Source organism: Neovison vison, chromosome 14 (assembly GCF_020171115.1).
Source record: "Neovison vison isolate M4711 chromosome 14, ASM_NN_V1, whole genome shotgun sequence".
Lineage (NCBI taxonomy): Eukaryota > Metazoa > Chordata > Mammalia > Carnivora > Mustelidae > Neogale > Neogale vison.
In genome coordinates this window covers 16,606,588-16,621,547 of record NC_058104.1, presented here as the reverse complement: position 1 = coordinate 16,621,547, position 14,960 = coordinate 16,606,588, and the positions used below count along the sequence as shown (strand labels likewise).

General features: G+C 44.7%; 1 protein-coding gene across 2 annotated transcripts in view; it reads left to right on the top strand.

Moving 5' to 3' along the window:
- The window catches only part of LOC122895280 (CGRP receptor component), a 43,222-nt gene extending 38,017 nt beyond the window's left edge, over nucleotides 1-5,205 (top strand). For both annotated transcript variants that reach the window (XM_044232569.1, XM_044232568.1), the window contains one exon: nucleotides 3,668-5,205. In XM_044232569.1, coding sequence (XP_044088504.1) covers nucleotides 3,668-3,814 — 147 coding nt within the window. In that variant the 3' untranslated portion in view covers nucleotides 3,815-5,205. The remainder of the gene's footprint in view (nucleotides 1-3,667) is intronic.
- Nucleotides 5,206-14,960: the final 9,755 nt, after the last annotated feature.

Sequence of the window (14,960 nt, the reverse complement as noted above, 5' to 3'; positions counted from 1 at the left end):
TGTTGCCCAGCAGTCAGACCATTCTGTAGTCCGGTTTCCCCCAAGCCTGGGATTTGGCTACAGAGGGTAGCGAAACATTTACCAAGGCTTGTGGCAGTGTCTCTTCTCCCAAGGAGGGATAAGAAATGAGGTTTTCGCACAGGGTGTGAAGTACAGAGGATTCCCTGCGATAACCTTATAGCTCATTTATTCTCCTCACATCCAGAAGCATGTGCGGCACCCAGCATTTATTAGTGTTCCGTTTTGGAGGCTGAAGCTGCTTTTAGTTACACCTCAGCCATGATTTGCTGAGATCCACAGATCCACACGTGACTGTCTGTTGTCTGTGAGGGAAGGAGGAAGCCGCCAGCTTCTGTGATTTCTGCCACTCGTGTGTTCGTATGGGAACAGTTTGTGAGCTCTGTGGCCTGAGGACAGGACAGTGAGCCTCATGACCTCACAGGCCACTGTCCTGAATAGCACTACCGTATATGTATGCCCATTAAAAGTCAGTGGCTCAGATGGTTAAGCCTCTGCCTTCAGCTCAGGTTATGGCCCTAGGGTCCTGGGATTGAGCCCTGCATCAGCCTCCTGGCTCAGCGGGAGGCCTGCTTCTCCCCCTCCCACTCTTCCTGCTTGTGTTCTTTCTCTGTCAAATAAATAAGCAAAATATTTTTTTAAAAAGTTAATGATTATAGGGGCTCCTGGGTGGCTCAGTGGGTTAAGCCTCTGCCTTCGGCTCAAGTCATGGTCTCAGGGTCCTGAGACGAGCCCTGCGTTGGGCTCTCTGCTCAGTGGGGAGCCTATTTCCCCACCCCTCTCTGCCTGCCTCTCTGCCTACTCGTGATCTCTGTCCAATAAATAAATCTTTTTTTTTTAAAGTGATTATTAAATGTCTTGGAATAAATAAGAGTTTTATGGCTTACAAAACACTGTAATACGTGTTCTCATTTGGTCCTTACTGTAGGCATTACTTTCATTTTACAGTGGAGAAAACTTGAAAGTTACAGAGATTAAGTGAACTGTTCTGGGTCAAATAGTTACAAGTGTCCATTGTTGCTAGTTCGAGTTTTGTTGTTTTTTTTTTTTTAAGATTTTATTTATTTATTTGACAGAGAGAAATCACAAGTAGGCAGAGAGGCAGGCAGAGAGAGAGAGAGGGAAGCAGGCTCCCTGCTGAGCAGAGAGCCCGATGCGGGACTCGATCCCAGGACCCCGAGATCATAACCTGAGCCGAAGGCAGAGGCTTAACCCACTGAGCCACCCAGGTGCCCCGAGTTGTTTTGTTGTTTTGGGTAAAGTAGGAAGTTTGCCTTGACAGCTTAGAATGAGAAGCAACCATTTTTGGAGTATAATAGGCCAGTTTTACAGCCCCTAGGAATTTGTATGTGGTAAAACTTTCTTTTTGACCCATCTGCAAATACTTGGGATTTTCACATTCATTTGCCCTTATATTCGGAACAACTTGAAAAGTCAGGTGTTTAGAGAATGTTGAGATGGTGCTTTGCGTTTCCTTATTTTGGCCTCAGTTTCCTCTGTGTTGGGAAGAAAAGGTGACGAGTGATATAGTTCGTATCATTTTGTCTTGATCCAAGAGGGGTTAGTAAGGTTTTGGTTTCTGACAGTTTCTTTTTGTGTCTGTGTGTTTCATTTTGCTTAATGAGGTTTGGGTTTTCTTGCTGTGACTGGGAATCTTAGTGTGAAAAGTTGGTGACCCGAGGAGTGTGTGCTGATGAAAGCTTCTGTTCCTCGGCGCACTCACCGGGAACACATTAGCTGAGGTGTGACCATCGCTGCATCTGCCAGACCAGAGACAGGGATGCAGGAAGGTGGCCTGGTCAAGTCTTCTCTATTTGGTTTTCTAAAAATGAAGGCTTCTCAGAAGTCCTATAACTAAATTCTTTCAAACCAGTGGACTCCAGTCTGCATCTCTGAGGGAGGAAAGAACAGAGGCATCGTACTCTAGAAAGAGCTGGAATCCAAAGTCCCAAGACCTTGCACTACTTGCTGTGAGGCCCAAGTCGGGTTTTCTTCATAATGCTGAGCCTGCGCTTATGCATCTGTGGACGGCCGCGTGCTGGGTGGTGACTGCGGGAAAGCCCCCGCACGAGTACTGCTGGTTGTCAGCGTCCCAGAGCCGTCTGGACCTCCCTGCCCGCTTCCCCCGAGCTGGGGAGCAGTTGTGAACCAAATGCATGTGCCAGTTCACGAATTTGGAGACATTCCTCTCTTGGTGGAGACCATCTTTTCTTAAGATTAAATAATCAAATCAGATGTACCCCTTTCCAACTCCTTCATATTTTGGAGACAGTCTGTGTTAGATTACTTCCTTTTACACACCCTAATTTTACATATCTGGTTTAAAAATGGATTTTTGAGGATCATTTCTTGTTCAATAGAGCTTACATTTTATGGAGCCTTTGAATCTTTAGGAAATGGTCATTTTATGTGACCGCAGCCCCGTTGGTTCACTCAGGATCTCCCACCCTCGAAAACTCAGGATTGTTCTCTGGTTGTAGAAACTTGAAGAGACCAGTGGTTTGCCAGGAGTTTGTGATGTGATCTTGGACACATTACCTGATCTGATCAGCTTCTCTGCTGTCGTCTGAAGTGAGATAGACTGAAATCCTTTTTCAGGGTTGTAAGCCTAGCTTGTCATTTGTTTTACTTAAATCTGCTAGGATTTCTTCGTGGAATTCCTCTTGGTCTTCGTTGGCAGATTTCAGAGTTGCTTTGGGAAATGGCGCAGAATAGGACCCTGGCCACGTCTAGCCGTTTGTGGTAGATGACTTGTGCCCCTGAGGGAACATGGGTTAGTGCTTTGCCTGCCGGTGTGTTCCTCTTAAAAACATTGTTGACTGTGTTTGTATTCGTTAATATATGGAGAACTAGAGGTGAGGCTGAGAAAACTGGCTCATAATTGTGGGTCGTTCGTGTGTAGATTTCCAGGACGTGTCAAGCTGGGCTCTAAGTGGACCTAATTTAGTGAGACAGCGGGGGTCATTCCCCAGCCGTCACTGGTCAGACTCCTGCTCCACGTTCCCAGGAGAGCACCAGGGCCACATGGTGTGTGTTAGGTTGATCGTAGGTGTTAAGTGTTGGGCAGGCCTGGCTTGGGATTCCCATCCTCTCCTGGGCCGGGCTTGTTGCGAGGGTTGAGAGAAGTACCAGACGGGAAGTGCCGTGTGCGGTCAGGCACGCGAGCTCCCGGAAGAGCTGCCGGTGCTGGAGGTGGGGATGTGGAGAAGTAGAGGAGCCTCTGGCACACGGTGGGCCACCGGCAGGTGAGTTGCTGGTGGGATTCCTGAGTTCCATCTGTGCTTGTGAAATACAGAAGTGTGTAAAGGGCCATTTCGCTCGCCAGAGGTGAGTTTCCGTGGCACATACAACAGACGCTCGTGTGCACGTGGGTGGATGTAGGACTGGTAGAGTTTTCTGTTTCTTTGAGGAATAGTGCTGACCTGCAATGCTTTTTGCCTCGACCCATTTTGAGCCGTGGCTTGGGAATTGGAGTCGGCTTCTGCCTCCCTCCCGCCAGGACGGAGAGGACCGAGAGCCCCCCTCGGGAGCCAGGCCCCAAGCTCGGCACGCCGGAGGCCAGCGGACCGGGAACAGCGTGGGTGGGGAGGGCAGGGCCGGACTCAGCCTGTGCGGCTCGACTGTAACCCCCCGAGGTCTCCTTCTGCAGATGGTGGAGGAGAGCGAAGAGCGGCTCACGGAGGAGCAGATCGAGGCGCTTCTCCACACCGTGACCAGCATTCTGCCCGCGGGGCCAGAGTCCGAGCCGAAGAGGAACCCGGACGACGCGATGGGGGATGACGAGGACGCCGCGTAGGGGGGGCACGGCCGGCCTGGCCGCCTCAAGACCCTGAGAAGTCAGCAGCCGGTGCCTGGGCACCCAGAGGATTGCTCGGGGTTTCACTCTCCGTCCCAGCAGGCCTGGTTTCACAGTTGGCTGCAGAAACCACAAAAACAAGCTTAGAAGAGGTCCTCGTGCCTCCGGGAGACGCAGCGTGGTGAAGACAGACGGGGCTGTCAGGGCAGAGAGCTGAAGGGAGGCGGACGAAGACAGGACGATGACCGTGCAACCCCCTGTGGTAAAAATGTTTCTTCTGTGGCCTTTGCCGTAGTCGTGGGCAGGCCCCGTGCGCAGCAGGAGGACTGCTTGTGTCGCCCGTGATGGGCCGTGTCCTTGTCATGTCGTCTGCTGCTCTCCGCGCTTCCCGAGCAGGGTGCTGAGTGCCGTTGTGGGGGCGTCGAGCGGGGAGAATCCGGGCAGATGACCGGACACTCCCGGAGCCGCATGTCGTTGCCGTAGGCTGGAATGAGCCGCTGGACTTGGCTCACCGGAGAGGAAGCTCTTCCTCGAGAACAGCAAGGATGAGAGAAGAGAGGCCTGGCAGGGCTCTTGTTCACCAGCTCACTACTTAGTCTGCAGCGTTAGGGCACTGCCCGTTCCAGCGGACGAGCCGCACAGCAGGCCGCGGACAGCGGCGACAGAAGTCCATCGCCGGCTGCCCTTCGGCCCGTGTGCGTCTCCTGCCCACCCCCGGAGGCCAGGTGGGCTGCGCTTGCCCCGGGGTGGGTTGTTTGCGTCTTTAGAACGGGCACAGACAGGGACCGGATATGAAGGACTTCAGCCTGGCAATGAGAACTGGAGTGTGTTGGCGGTGGCAGTGGCCTCAGCGCTCCAGTTCCGGGTCCGGGGAGAAGGACCATGTGAGGAGCTTGCAGATACCGAGGTCTGGAGAGTTCAGTAGCCCCAGACGGGTGGTGGCCTTAGGTCCCGGGAATATTGCTGAACAGTAATTGCCCACATTTGCTCTGCCCCCCATTTGGAGAAGAAAATGCCCACAGACATTAATTTTTCAAATCAGTGCTCCTTTTATTGTGAGATTACATATTTTTTGGTGCTATTAATCGGGTTACTTCCCACGCCCTTGTAATTACAAGATTATTTCAACCACCCCCAACCCTGCCAGTCACAGTGATGTGGCTGTTAACCTTATCACTGAGGATCAGCTGAGACCTGTTCACAGGCACAAAACTAGAATTCGAAGGGCAGTTTTTAAACTTCTCTTTGGTATTGGGAGTTTTACCAGGAATTGTTGATTTATTTGTCAAGGCATCGGATCTGTGTCACTGTTTCATTTTAACCTTGAGTGTATTCAGTGCATTTAATGGATTAATCTAGTTAATAATAAATTGTTTCCAAGTGACTGCCAACTTTTGGTATTTTTATAAATATTTGAAGAGTTTGTTTTGCCATGAATAGAAATAAAATCTGACTTAAAAGGTAAAATGTGTAAGTTTTTTATTAAAAAAAGAAATTGAATCTATTTAGGTCTGAAATCTGTTTTAGATTGCAAGAAAATTTCAAGTTTCAATACTTGGGACCTGAATTTAACCTCCATTTCTTTTTTTTTTTTTTTTTTAAGATTTTATTTATTCATTCGACAGAGAGAGATCACAGGTAGGCAGAGAGGCAGGCAGAGAGAGAGAGGAGGAAGCAGGCTCCCTGCTGAGCAGAGAGCCCGATGCGGGACTCGATCCCAGGACCCTGAGATCACGATCTGAGCCGAAGGCAGCGGCTTAACCCACTGAGCCACCCAGGCGCCCTTAACCTCCATTTCTGATGAAGGCAGGCAGGCTCTGGAAGACTTAGAGGAAATATATTCTGTGTAATATTCCTGCCATATTAATAACATTTCAGAAATAAGATAATTTGCACAGGAAATGTAATCAGTATCACATCTGGGAAGGAGAGTGGGGGAGCCTGGGAATCTTTGCATTTTATATCCTTCTGTGTGGTTTTCGTTTCTGACCCTATGACTGTTGTATTCTTTAAAAAGAAGAAAGCACATCCGTGTGTTTGTTGTCCTTGGCCTTTGTGCACGTTACGGAATGTGTTCTTAACAGTTGAATTATGTCTCCGTACAGAGGCTCACTCCCAGCGTCTGGTCAGCCTAGGAGGGGCAGCTCTGAGGGGATCTGGGTCAGGCATGTGAGGAAGGCAGAGTTTTGAGAACTGTTGCCAGTGCAGGGCTCAGTCACTGTAGCTAGATGTATTTTTAGGTCGACCAGTCTCCCTTTGTTATTCCAGGCTTTCCTAGAATCTCAGTTTGCTTTTTTTTTTTTTTGAAGGGGAAAGCCCTAGTTTTTGACACAGGAAGATTTTTCAGTTATCTATCAAGAAGATAATACAGCTGAACTCTTAAAAAATTGACTCCCAGTGAGAGGTTTACCCAAATATTTCCCTTGCCCCCTTTTGCTTAAGAGTTAGAGCATGAGGGCACCTGGGTGGTTCAGTTGATTAAGTGTCAGACTCTGGATTTTGACTCAGATCATGATAACAGGGTTGTGGGATGAAGCCCCACATCGGGCTCCATGCTTAGTGGGGGGTCGGCCTGAGATTCTTCTCTCCTTCTGCCCCTCGCCCTCCCACGCACACTCTCTAAATAAATAAAATCTTTTTTTAAAAAAGTGACAATATGGGGGTGCCTGGGTGGCTCAGTGGGTTGGGCCTCTGCCTTTGGCTCAGGTCATGATCTTGGGGGCCCTGGGATCAAGCCCCACATCGGGCTCTCTGCTCAGTGGGGAGCCTACTTCCCTCTCTCTCTGCCTGCCTCTCTGCCTACTGTGATCTCTCTGTGTCAAATAAATAAATAAAATCTTTTTAAAAAAGTTACAGTATGACCTACTGCCACCTCAGAGGACTTCCCATTTATTCAGGGTTTGTTCATAAAATAATGGGTACCATTTCCCTAAATTGTGCACCAGCTCAAAAGTTTACCCCCTAGTGAGAAATAAGTAAATCAGTGCTCCAGAAAGCCTTTGCTAAATCATTTTCTCCCCGGAAACTAATTTAACACCGACTTGTGTAAATGGATCATTGCTCAGTAAACAATAAAACAGATCACAGACTCTGAAAATAATCATAAATCTTGTTTAATTACACAATGAACAAATGGGTTAAGAGGAAGTAAAACTGCTTAGAGATACTTTTACTTATTTTTAAGATTATACCATTCTGTGGTTTTGACTAGATCACAGGGTTGCACCACCATCGCCCCCAATTCCAGAACAGCCGTCACTCTTCATCGTTTCCCCCGCGGCCTCTGGCAGCCACTGACCTGCTTTCTCCTGGATGTGTTGCCTGTCTGGGTCATTTCACACAAATCGAGTCCTACAGTATATGGTGTCTAGCATCTGACTTCTTTGGGTTAGCGTATTTTCATGGTGCAGCTATGTCGTTGCTTTTTATGGCTTAACAGTAGCTCATTGCACGGACGTACCATTGTTGATTCCTCAGTTGCTGGACATTCAGGTTGTTTCTACTCCAGCTGCGGTGAATATTCCTGTAGAAAACTTTGGTGACTTGTGTTCTCCTTTCTCTTGCATATACTTAAAAGTGGAATTGGTGGGGGCGCCTGGGTGGCTCAGTGGGTTAATCCTCTGCCTTCGGCTCAGGTCATGATCTTGGGGTCCTGGGATCGAGCCCCACATCGGGCTCTCTGCACAGCAGGGAGTCTGCTTCCTCCTCTCTCTCTGCTTGCCTCTCTGCCTATTTGTGATCTCTCTGTTACATGAAGAAATTAAAAATCTTAAAAAAAAAAAAGTGGAATTGGTGGGTTATGTGATGACTCTGTTTAACTATTTGATGAACTGCCAGGCTGTTTTCCGCAGCACGCGCACTGGACCGTGTTTCCACCGGCAGGGCGTGGCGGAGTCCCGTCTGTCTCGTTACTGTCCCTGTTGTTGGTTACAGCCATCCCCGTGGTTGTGAAGTGCTCTCTCTTTGTGGTTTTCATTTATAATTCCCTAATGGCTGTTAAAGCTGAGCATCTCTTTGTGTCCTTACTGGCCACTTTTATATGTTCTTTGAAGAAATGTTTGTTGAAATCCTTTGCACTTAACAAAAAAAAAAAAAAATTTTTTTTTTTTTTTTCAAGGAGGTTTACAGAGAAATTGAACAGAAAGTACAGGGAATTCCTATGCAGGCCCTTGCCCCCTCCAAAGGGTCCCCTGTTATTCACATCATGCATTAGTGTGGTATACTCGTTACATTTGATGAGCCAGTGTTGATAAATTTTTACTACTTAAAGTTCATAGTTTAGGGGTGCCTGGGTGGCTCAGTGGGTTAGGCCGCTGCCTTCGGCTCAGGTCATGATCTCAGGGTCCTGGGATCGAGCCCCGCATCGGGCTCTTTGCTCAGCAGGGAGCCTGCTTCCTTCTACCTCTCTCTCTGCCTGCCTCTCTGTCTACTTGTGATCTCTCTCTGTCAAATTAAAAAAAAAAAAAGTTCATAGTTTATATTAGGGTTCACTCTGTTGTCCATTAGAAAGTGCAGTAATGCATAGATAGAATGGGGGTTTTGGCAAATACATGTACTCAGCCATTATAGTATCATCAGAATATTTTCAATGCCCCGAAAACACCCTGTGCTCCACCTTTCATTCCCTCCCTTCCTCCAAATCTTTTTCAATCACTGATATTTTTACTGTCTCCCCAGCTTTGCCTTTCTCAGAGTGTCATACAGCTGGAATTGTACAGTATGTGGTCTCTGCAGGTTGGATTTTTCACGTAGCAATATGCATTTAAGATGACTCCATTTGGGGGTGCCTGGGTGGCTCAGTTGGTTTAGCATCTGCCTTTGGCTCAGGTCATGATCCCAGGGTCTTGGGATCGAGCCCCGCATCGGGCTCCCTGCTCATCGGGGAGCCTGGTTCTCCTTCCTGCTGCTCCCCCTGTCTGTGCTCGATCTCTGTCTCTGACAAATAAAAAAATAAAATCTTCTGAAAAAAGGTTACTCCATATGATTCCATGGCATGATAGCTCATCTCTTTTTAGTATTGAGTAGTATTTAGTATTCGAATATCTGGGTATACCTGTTTGTTTATCCATTCGGCTATTGAAGGTCCTCTTAATTTCTTCCAGATTTGGGTAATTATCAAAAAAGGCCACTGTAAACATGTGTATGCACATCTGTGTGAGCAGAAGCTTTCAGTTCATTTTGGAAAATACCAAGGAGTATAACAGCTGGGTCATGGGGTAAGGGTTTGTTTAGTTTTGTAGGAAACTGGTAACCCACATTACACAATGACTGTGCCGTTCAGCAGCAGAGAATCAGAATTCCTTTCGTTCTGTGTCCTCACTAGAATTTGGTGGTATCAGTGTTTCGGGTTTTGGCCATCCTAATAGGTAGGATGTTGTGGTATCATGTTGTTTTCATTGAAATTCCCTAAAGACATAAGATATCCATATTATTTGCCATCTGTGTATCTTTATTAGTGAGTATCCAGATCTCTTGCCATTTTCTTTTTTTTTTTAATATTTTATTTATTTGACAGACAGATCAGAAGTAGGCAGAGAGGCAGGCAGAGAGAGAGAGGAGGAAGTGGGCTCCCTGCTGAGCAGAGAGCCCGATGCAGGACTCGATCCCAGGACCCTGGGACCATGACCTGAGCTGAGGCTTAACCCACTGAGCCACCCAGGTGCCTCTCTTGCCATTTTCTAATTAGGTGGTTTTGTTGTTCTTGTTGTTAAGACTTAAGTGGTTTTTAAAATATATTCTGAATACTAGGCCTTTATCAAATAGGTGTTTTGCAAATATTTTCTGCTAGTCCACGATTTGTCTTTTTATTCTTGTACAGTCTTTTACAGAACAGAAGTTTTTGATTTTAATGAAGTCTAGCCTGTCCATTTTTTTCTTTCATGGATCATAGTTTTGATGTTGTACCTAAAAAGTCACCGTGAAGCTAGATTATCATCATGAGGTCACCTAGATTTCCTCCTGTGTTACCTTTTGGAACTTTATAGTTTCGTATTTCACATTTAGGTCTGGTTAATTTTGAGTGATTTTTTGCAAAAAATGTAAGGTCTACATCTGCCTGTTCTTCTGATGTGTGAGTATCCAGTTGTTCCAACACCCTTTGCTGAGAAGACTGTCCTTTGTCCGTCTGATTGCTTTTGATCCTTTGTCAAAGCTCAGTTGCGTCTCTTTGTACAGGTGGTTCTGGGCTCTGTTCTGTCCCGTTGTTCCGTGTGCTCCTTCACCAGTAGCTCGCGGTCTCGATTCCTGTGGCTTCGTACTGAGTCTTGAAGTCATGTAGTTCAGTCTCCTTGTTCTTCTCCTTTGCCCATTTTTAATTGAGTTGTTTGTCTCTACTGTTGAATCGCAAGATTTCTTTATGTATGCTGGATGCTAAACCCTTAGCAGACATATAATTTTTCTCTCCCTTTTTTTTGGTGGTTTTTTTCCCCACTTTATTGATGATGTCTTTGAAGCATGTAAGTTTTTAATTTTAATGAAGTCCAACATACCTTTTTTCCCTATGGTTCCTTCTGGCTTTGGTATCATATCTGAGATTCTGTTGCCCAAATCAAGATCATAAATAATTACTCCTCTGTAACTTCTAAATATTTTATACATTTAGGTCTTCAGTCTGTTTTGAGTTAATTGTTGTATATAGTATGAAGAAGGGGTCCAACTTCACTTTTTTGCATGTGGATATCCATGTGTCCTAGTACCATTTGTTGAAACCTGTGTCCTTCCAAGCCTTCTGTCCCTGAGAAGAAGAGGACTACTAAGTTTCGTCAGGTTCTGTGGACTTCTTAGTTATCCATCATCTTGGGCCCTTATGAGATATGGTCATCTACAGCAGCCTTCCAGCCCACGTAGACTCGCTGTATTACCTAGAGCAGGGGTCAGTAAGGACCAGATCATACTTTAGGCTTTGCAGCTCGTAAGATTACTGTCACAACGGGACAGTAATCTGATGTTACAACGGGAGAGCAGCTATGGACAATTTATGAATAGATGAGTGTGACTCCGTTCCAGTAAAACCACAAAATCGGGCAACAGGCTCTGATTTGCTGATCCTTTGTTTAGATGGTTCTAGAGTAGGGAGAAGAGGGTTCCCTATCCACCAGTAACCTTCCTCATGAGGTTCTCCCTGTGGCTTTTCTGCAGGACATCTGGTGGTTTCCATAAATGCTTCAAGAGTTGGCATGCCCGACTCTCTTTGAGATTCTACCCACTAGCATGATACAAAAGTCTCATGGAGTGTGTTTAGTTTGGACTGCCTGACCTACCACACACTATTGAGGCTGCCTTAAGGACTCTGTACTCAGTCACAACTGCTGTAATTTTGGGTATCTAGTTCAACAAAGGCTCGTTGAGGACACAGTATATACCAAGATTAGTGCTGTATACTGGGCCACAAAGTCAAGCCTCAGGAGACACAGAGCCTGCAAAATAAGACAGGTTAGTTGCTGCCTCCACTGTTCACGCTCTCACCCACTGTGTACCTGCCTGTACGTAATATTCTAAAGTACTTTTTCTTTATATTATATCCTCAGCTCAAAAGCTGGAGGTCTTCCTATGGCATTGAGAATAAAAATTCCATAGTGACATCAACAAAACAGAGGACTAAGAAGCTCTAAGCTCCTGTTCTCCAGCAGAGACATTGAAAACAAAAGCAACCTAAAATGAGCTTGGTGGGAGTGCCTGGGTGGCTCCGTAGGTTAAGTGTCTTCAGCTCAGGCCATGATGTTGGGATTATGGGATCAAGGCCTGCATTGGGCTCCCTGCTCAGCAAGAAGTCTGCTTCTCCTCCTCCCTATGTGCTCTCTCTCTCTCAGATAAAAATCTTTTAAGAAAATAATAAATTGAGCTTGAGGGAGCTCTGAAAAACAGTCAGAAGTCTACAGTAACCAAGTGACTGTCCAGTTAAGAAAAAGCTACATTCAAAATGGTAGGAAAATTCATGAAAGTTTTGCTTATCCTTGTCCCTCCACTTCTGGGCAGTCTTGATTTGGAGGAAGCAGCAGCCCGTTTTCCAATACCCTCCTCCACCTCAAACTAAAGGGAGCAGAGCAAACCTTATTTGTACTGTTCTAACTTGTCTGGGGACTGCCTGAAGGACTCGTTTATTTTTCCCATAATTGGAGGTCTCCAGAGGAAATGCAGCATAAAGTGGCAGAAACTACTCATAAAATCTATAGAGAGATTATGACACAGATAGACCTAGGGCAGGACATTGTGGGTGGAGACATACAATAGACCATCTAAGGCCCCAAGGAGAAATTGGAGTGAAATTGGGAAATTAAGACATAAGGGCAGTGTGTATAGGGGGAAATTGTGCACACCTAGGTGAGATGCATGCCAAAACACCTGAAGACTTAGCTTTCTCCTTTCATCCCAAAGCTCAGAACATATCTAATTAGTAAAGAATCTAATCTAATTAGTAAAGAATAAACTGGCACAGACCCACTCTGCAAAGACGGGAAGAAGTGGCTGGTTTTCACCTGCCCAATTTTCAACCAAAAAAATCACAAGAAGGATAACCCGGCCCATTCAAAAAAAGAAAATGAAGTGGTAGGATACTTCACTGAGGAAATGCGAGCATCAGACTTACTAAATAAGGACTTCAAAGTAACTATGAAATTTGCTCAAAGAGTTAAAGGAAAATGACAAAACACTAAAGGAAGTTAGGAAAACAATCAAAATGAGAACAGTAACAAAGAGATAGAAATAAAAAGGGCCCAAACAAATTTTGAAGCTGAGAAAGGATAATTTAATTGAAAATTTCACTGAGGGTTCAACAACAGATTTGAGCAGGCAGACAAATCCGCAGACTTAAAGGTAGTACTTTAGAAATTACTTTGAGGAGCAAAAAGAATGAAGGAAATAAACATCTTAAGGGCCTTATGGAATATAATCAAGAGGACAATAATATTTATATGGGAGTACCAGAAGAAGAGACAAAGAGGAAGAGATTATCTGAAGAAATAATAGCCAAAACTACCCAAATCTGAAGAAAGACATGAATCTAAAAATTGAAAATTTAAACTCCAAGTAGGATAAACTTCAAGAGATCCATAGCAACGTACATTATAATCAAATAATAGAAAGACAAAGATGGAATGGAAAGCAGCAAGAGAAAGGTGGCTTGTCACATCCAAGGGATCCTCAATAAGATTATCAATTTCTCAGGAGAAACCTTGGAGTCTATAAGGGAGTAAGATGATGTATTTAAAGTATGAAAGAAAACTTCCAACTACAAATTTTACACCACACAATACTGTCCTTCAAAAATAAGAGAAAACCACCCCACGGCCATTAGGATGGTTGCTGTAGGGGTTCCTGGGTGGCTTGGCCTTTAAACATCTGCCTTTGGCTTGGGTCGTGATTCCAGGGTCCTGGGATCAAGCCCCGCATTGGGCTCTCTGCTCAGTGGGAAGCCTGCTGCTCCCTTTCCCACTCTCCCTGCTTGTGTTCCCTCTCACATTGTTTTTCTCTGTCGAATAAATAAAATCTTTTTTTTTTAAAGGATGGTTGCTATAAAACAAAACCAAACAAAACAGAAAGTAATAAGTGTGGAGAAATTGGAACCCTTGTACACTGTTGATGGGGATGTAAAATGGTGTAGCAAAAAGAAAACAGTATGACACATCCTCAAAAAATTAAACAGAATCACCATATGATACAGCATGGTTTTATACTCAAAGAACTGAAAGCAAGCTCTCAAAGATACATTTGTATGCCCATGTTCAGTCGCATTATTCACAATACCCCAGTTATTATGGAAGCAAACCAAATGTCCACTGACAGATTAGCAGACAAGCAAAATATCCCCACAATGAAATATTATTCAGCCTTAAAAAGGAAGGAAAATGTAACACATGCTACAACATGGGTGAACCTTGAGGCTATTATGCTGAGTGAAGCAAACCAGTCACAAAAAAACCCAAATATTCGATGGTTCTACTTATATGAGATACCCAGAATATAGCCAAATTCATAAAGACAGAGTAGAATGATAGTTGTCGAGGACTGAGGGAAGGGGATAAGGGGTTACTGTTGCATAATGAGTTTAGAATTTCAGTTTTGCAAAATGAAAAGAGTTCTCAAAATCGGTTGTGCAATAATGTGGATATAGTTAACACTAATGAATGGTACACTTAAAAATGGTTATAACTAAAAAAATAATGAGGGAGAAATTAAGACTTTCCTGGATAAACAAAAGCTGAAGCAGTTATAACCACTAGACCTGACCTCCAAGAACTGCTAAGGAGAGAACTCCAGGTTAAAATGAAAGGACACTGAAACGTGACTCAGAGTCATAGAAAGCTCTACGGATCTCCAGCAAAGGTAAATACAAGGGCAAGGATAAAAACCAGTGTTGCAACTTAGGTTTATAATTTTATTTTTTATTCTTTTATGGGATTTGAGAGAGAAAGCATAAAAGGTCATCATAAGCCTGTGTTTAAATGTACTCATTGGACAAAGATATCTTTGTGGCAACAGTAACGTAAGTGTGCAGGGATGGAGACAGATCTGTAAAAGCACATTTTTGTTTGCAATTTAAGTTTGTATCAACGAAAGTAGATTCTGACAACTTGAAGATGTTATCTAGAATCACCTTGATAACCACAAGTAAAATTAGTATATGTCACAAAAGCAACAAATCAGGGGCGCCTGGGTGGCTCCGTGGGTTAAAGCCTCTGCCTTCAGCTCAGGTCATGATCTCAGGGTCCTGGGATCGAGCCCTGCATCGGGCTCTCTGCTCAGCGGGGAGCCTGCTTCCTCCTCTCTCTGCCTGCCTCTCTGCCTGCTTGTGATCTCGGTCTCTCTAGTAAATAAGTAAAATCTTAAAAAAAAAAAAAAAAAAAGCAACAAATCAACTGAACAGAAAGGAAGGCAGCAATAAAATAAATGAGGAACAAAAAAGCTATTAGACATACAGAAAACAACAAAAGGCCAAAAGTAAGTCCTTCCCTATCATCAGTTACTTTCAATGTAAGTAGGTTAAGCCCTGCATCAAAAGGCACGGATTGGCAGCATGGATTTCTAAGGCATGACTCAACTATATGCTGTTTCCAAGAGACTCACTCTAGATCTGAGTACACAAATTAAAAATGAGAAGATAGGAAAAGATATTTCATGCAAATAGTAACCAGAAGACAGCAGTAGAGAG